The sequence below is a fragment of the Musca vetustissima genome, unplaced genomic scaffold (genome assembly GCF_032173495.1).
Source record: "Musca vetustissima isolate MV318-11 ecotype Yass unplaced genomic scaffold, APGP_CSIRO_Mvet_v1 utg91577, whole genome shotgun sequence".
Taxonomy (NCBI): Eukaryota; Metazoa; Arthropoda; class Insecta; order Diptera; family Muscidae; genus Musca; species Musca vetustissima.
In genome coordinates, this window is record NW_026876742.1 from 192,822 (window position 1) to 198,555 (window position 5,734).

The following is a 5,734-nucleotide window of genomic DNA, read 5'->3' on the forward strand; positions in this document are numbered from 1 at the left end:
ATAGATGACACCACGACGATGTGGACGACGACAACAACGAAGATAATAACAACAGCAGCAGCATATTGCTGCTGATATCGGATGCTTTGGCTGCTGCTGCTAATGGTGATGCTGATGTTGACGATGGATGATTGGTGTTTACTGCCACTTTTGCTTTTTATTGCCACTGTTGATGACATTGATTGTGACGTTGGACTGCAGCTGGGAATGACAATGCAGGAAAAAAACTACATAAATTCCAATGGTAAGATTTACGAAGTATTATCGATTATTGAGTTGGAAAATAATTCTGTGAGGACCTTCATGACTAGGAAAGGTCTCCAATTGATGTTGGTTAAAAATATTTTGGAATGTTGTTTCGCTTACTTATTCAAAATGTTGTTATGTTAGATTCCCAACTGATTGATAAGACCTCGTATAAAATCTTAACTTAATGTCTACGATGAACTGTCTAAGCCCCCATGTCAAAAAAAAAAAAGATTATATGAGATTGATTTCAAATGCGATTTGAAAAAAAAATATGAAAAAAGAAATCAGTTTTCATTTAACTCTCGCCTCATACGGACCGCCAGAAAAGTTTGAAGATTTAAAAAAATATTAAATAAACTTATATATTAAATTCAATATTGAATACGTAAACCAAAATGTCTTGCCCTTATTCATCAACCTTTAATGGGTGTGTGTTTTAAAAAAGAAAATTAATTTCCTAAACTAAAATAGTGAGGATTTGTGGGCCGAAAAATTATTGCGTAATCAGAAGCTGAATTAAAAGAATAAAAATGAAGAAATAAAACCATCGGCTTAGGACATAGCTAGAAAATATTTGATTAAAAATTCAAAATTTTCTGCATTCACAGATTTTCTAGAATAAAACTGAACTTTATTTTTAAGTGGAAATATATTTGTTGAATATAATAAGACAAATGTTTAAATTTACTCTTTGTTATGCCGATTGAATATGTGTTTAAAACTAAACGGAACTAACATTAGTCGGGCTAGCTTAGGCATATCTCTAATTGTGATCTGACCTTTAAGAATATTGAAATATAAACAGGGAAATAAACAAAACTTAATTTTTAAAAATTGACGAAATCATTTGAAAAAAATGACGTTGCGGATTATTGTTGGAAATAGAGATCGATAAAAAAAACATCGTAAAAACACAGTTTCGAAAAAAATACATTTAGAGAAGTATTTTCAACGTCCGGTGGCTGCTCTCAATAGCGAAACAATTAAAACAAATGGCTTAGTCTGTGTTGTTTACGAACAAATAAATCTATATTTATATACGTTTGAAAATATGACTTATCGGCCCACACCTTTTGATACCTTCTTCGGCAAAACACAAACACCAAAGACTTCATGAAAAATATTTAAAAAATTTTATAAAAAATGCTTTCTTCTCACAATATGTCTTTGAAAAAAATTGAAAAATTATTGCTGCTGTAATTCAATATTTAACTGCTTAATTTCCATTTATTTCATATGAAGAGCGGAGCACGATGACAAGGCGGTGCCATTGAATACAGAGGTGGGAAAAATCTATGGTGAATATTTGATGTTGGATCATATCTTAAATGCTCAATGCATGTTGTCCGAAAAAGATAATCGGCCAGTGCACGATGAACATTTGTTCATTATTACACATCAAGGTAAGATCTTTATATTTAAGAAAATGTATATATTGCAATACTAAAATCAAACCAATAGCTCCGGCAATCCTTCGAAAATATAATCCATGAAAAATGAATTCTAGCTCGGAATGTGTTATTAAAATATCAAAAAAATAATCAACTTTAGCTTTAACAAGTAAAAAGAGTTAGTCGACACATATATAACATCAGCCTATGGTTGGCGGAGGTCTGCGGAATTATACGCACGTTTTATATTTGTTGTACAAAAGGTATATGTTAACCATTTGTGGAGCGGTACCAGAAGGGCAACATCTTCTTATATACCTCATCTTCGAATTTAAAATAGATTTGGTAAAACATTACGATATGCAAACATTGAATTAAATCTATTATTCAATTCGCTTCAAATTAAATTTTCATGGTTGTGGAGTAGGTACTAGATACTAGATATTAACCAGGCATGGTTAAAATTGTAGGTTGTGCAAAGTTTGGTTCAATTCGGATAGTCCGTTCTCAAAACTTTTTTTCAGCAAAATGTTTATCATTTTTGGTTGGAGGTACCAGAAAGAGTAGACCGATATTCCCCATCTTCGAACTTGATTTTAGTTTGGAAGAAATATTACGATGTGCAAAGTTCGAATGAAATCGGTTACTCTAGCCAGACAGACGGGCGGACATTTGTAATCTTAATTCCAAATTTCAGGATTGCAGCTCTATTGTTCACGTAGATCCAATGTGTATCAAATGTAATCATTAATATACATTTTCATAAGTACCCACCTCAACAATCCAATAGAAAAACCAGTAAGGAAAGTAGTAAAGTCGGACGGGGCTGACTATATGATACCCTTCACCACTTTGGGTATATTCAACAGATGAATCCTAACAGTCGTCGCATTTTTAAAGGACCAGTAAAATAAAATTGGATCCATAAACATGTCATTCTGATACTAAATTTGTCATTTAGTCAGATATAGAAGCTATATCCAAATCTGAACCGATTTCAGGAAACTTAACACAAATCATTCTAGACCTAATTAATTACGCTGTGCCAAATATCGTGCAAACCGAAAGATATTAAGAGTCTTTGGTACACCACTTACCTTAAATCGGACGAAAATATATATGGGAGCTATATGTAAATCTGAACCGATTTTCACAAAATTTAGCACATATCATTCTACACTAAAATCAGTACCCCATGCCAAATTTCGCACAAATCGAAAAATATATAGGGACTTTGGTGCTCTATTTTTATTAAATCGGACGAAAATATATGTCCGAGCTATATCTAAATCTGAACCGATTTTCATGAAACTTAACACACATCACTCTAGACTTAATTCGGTACGCTGTGCCAAATGTCGTGCAAATCGAAAGATATATAGGGACTTTGGTGCACCATTTACATAAAATTCGACGAAAATATAGATAAAAGCTATATCTAAATCTGAACCGATTTTTACGAAACTTCACACACATAATTCTGCACTTAATTCCCCATCTTTGAACTTGATTTTAGTCTGAAAGAAATGTAACGATGTGCAAAGTTTGGATGAAATCGGTTATTTCAGACAGACGGACGGACATTTGTGATCTTAATTCCAATGTTCAGGATTCCAGCTCGATCAGTTCACCTACATACAAATAGTATCAACTTTAGTAGCCCGTATTAATATAAATTTCCATAAGTACACACCTCAACAATTCAAAAGAAAAAATATTTCCCTATTTGAGGATTCCAGGTCAATCGCTTCAACGAAATCCAAATTTAGTACGAATTAATATACATAATTAAACATTTCTTATACTTCGTGCACTCCAACAGGAATCTTAATTTCAAATTTCAGGATTTTAACTCTATCAATAGGCGAACCACCTATCAAATTTAGTACCAATTAGTACACATTCCACAACTAGAAACCTCAACAATCCAATATAAATTCTTCCAAATTCTAACATTTAATACACATAAGTACGTATTTCCAAAACTTCCCACATGCCCCAATTCTACATTCAAATAGTAATCTTCCAGTACATCTATCCTACACTCCAACAGTTAACCTCATTCCGGTTCGCCAAATACGTTCTGCTATTAATTATAAATATTTTTATATTTTCAGCCTACGAATTATGGTTCAAGCAAATTATTTTCGAACTGGACTCGATTCGTGAAATGTTAAACAACGAAGTAATTGAAGAAACCCGAACATTGGAAATTTTGAAACGTCTCAATCGAGTTGTGATGATTTTCAAGGTAAATATGAAATGTTCAAAGAAAATTATTCAATATTGTAACATAAAACTATCTGTACTTGTTTCTTTGCAGTTACTTGTCGACCAAGTACCGATTTTGGAAACAATGACTCCATTAGATTTTATGGATTTTCGTAACTATTTGGCTCCCGCATCCGGTTTCCAGAGTTTACAATTTCGTCTAATTGAAAATAAATTGGGCGTCAAAAGTGAACATCGTGTTAAATATAATCAAAAATACTCGGAAGCTTTTGGTAATAACAGCGAATCGGTTAATGCCATTATAAAATCCGAAATGGAACCATCCCTATTGGAGTTGATTGAGAAATGGTTGGAACGTACACCCGGTCTAGAGGAGAATGGTTTTAATTTTTGGCACAAATTTCAAGTTAGTGTTGATAAGTTTTTGGCCGAACAGGAAAAGAGTGCAATGGTGAGGAGGGGAATATTATTTATTTTTTAATTATAAAATAATGTTAATTTAATTTTAATTTGATATTAGAGTGAGCCAGTGGAAAGTGCCCGTAATTATCGCCTGATGGATATTGAAAAACGTCGTGAAGTTTATCGCAGCATTTTTGATCCAGCTGTCCATGAGGCTTTGGTATCGCGTGGTGATCGCCGTTTTAGTCACAAAGCTCTGCAGGGAGCCATTATGATTACATTCTATAGAGATGAACCGCGTTTCAGTCAACCTCATCAATTGTTGACATTGCTTATGGACATCGATTCCTTGATTACCAAATGGAGATGTAAGTTCAAAATTTTATAAAAATTGTTTTAATTTAAAAATCCAAATAATATTGAAATATTTATTACAGACAATCACGTGATTATGGTCCAACGTATGATTGGTTCCCAGCAATTGGGTACTGGCGGCTCTTCTGGTTATCAATATTTGCGGTCAACCCTAAGGTAAAAAAATAATTACATTTTTTTTCGAAATCCATTTTTCATTATACCTTCTGTGTATTACAGTGATCGTTACAAGGTGTTCTTGGATTTATTCAATTTATCAACCTTCTTAATACCACGTGAGGCCATACCACCATTGGATGCATCCATGAGAAAAGAATTGATCAACTGAGTTTTTTGATTCAAATTACAAGCAAATAAATAAACCAAATTAATATTTAAATAAAAATAGTTCTTTTTATAGTTTTAACCACACTGTGTAACAGGTTATAATTTATTTGTGCATATATTTCGACCCATATTCGCCAAAAAACGTAACCCTCAAATTTGGGGTTTATTAAAACAAACCTTCTAATGTAAAATTTCAAATTTGAGGGTTAGGTTTTTTTGGCGAATATAGCTCGAGTTGCAACATGCAAATGAAAACGAGACAGGCTCATACAAATTGGGAAAAATAAAATATCAGTTCCTTGCACATCCGTAGCTATCTAATAATTTGGCTACCGCTGCGCCATCTAGTGTTGCTATAGATTGAAATATAGAAAATTAAAAATGTAATTATCTGCCAGTAGTTCCTGATTTTTGTGGAACTACTGGCGGCATTTTAATAAAATTGATCCCATACGAAAGGTGAGCAGTTTACTATTTGAAAAACCTTTTATACCCTACCCAACTATGTTATCAGAGTATTATAGCTTTGTACTGCCCCAAGAGTTGGTAACGCCGCGAAATATTGGTCCTAGACCCACCTTTAAGCATATCGGTCGTCATATCTCGATTAGCTGACACGACCCCAGTAGAGTGCGGAAATGTCGCACTGATCGCTTTGAAATTTTTTCATGAAGTTACAGTTATGGTCAAGGAAATAAATCGAAAACTTTATTTTTGTCAGATTTTCTAGTTACTCTAGAGGCCATTATTATATGAAG

The 5,734-nt window shown here is 33.2% G+C and overlaps 1 protein-coding gene across 1 annotated transcript; it reads left to right on the forward strand.

Annotated features, from left to right (window-relative positions):
• The first annotated feature begins 644 nt into the window (after positions 1–644).
• LOC133321301 (tryptophan 2,3-dioxygenase) lies at positions 645–4,984 on the forward strand. The gene is made up of 7 exons (XM_061530394.1): positions 645–676; positions 1,492–1,652; positions 3,758–3,891; positions 3,964–4,323; positions 4,393–4,642; positions 4,712–4,805; positions 4,869–4,984. Exons 1-7 carry the CDS (start codon positions 645–647, stop codon positions 4,975–4,977), a joined length of 1,140 nt encoding a protein of 379 aa, XP_061386378.1. The 3' UTR covers positions 4,978–4,984.
• The last annotated feature ends 750 nt before the right edge of the window (positions 4,985–5,734 follow it).

Coding starts and splice junctions, on each gene's coding strand:
- LOC133321301 (XM_061530394.1), top strand. CDS start 645: ATGTCTTGCCCTTATTCATCAACCTTTAATGG. Junction 3,892..3,963: donor GAGTTGTGATGATTTTCAAG/GTAAATATGAAA, acceptor GTTTCTTTGCAG/TTACTTGTCGACCAAGTACC. Junction 4,643..4,711: donor CTTGATTACCAAATGGAGAT/GTAAGTTCAAAA, acceptor TATTTATTACAG/ACAATCACGTGATTATGGTC.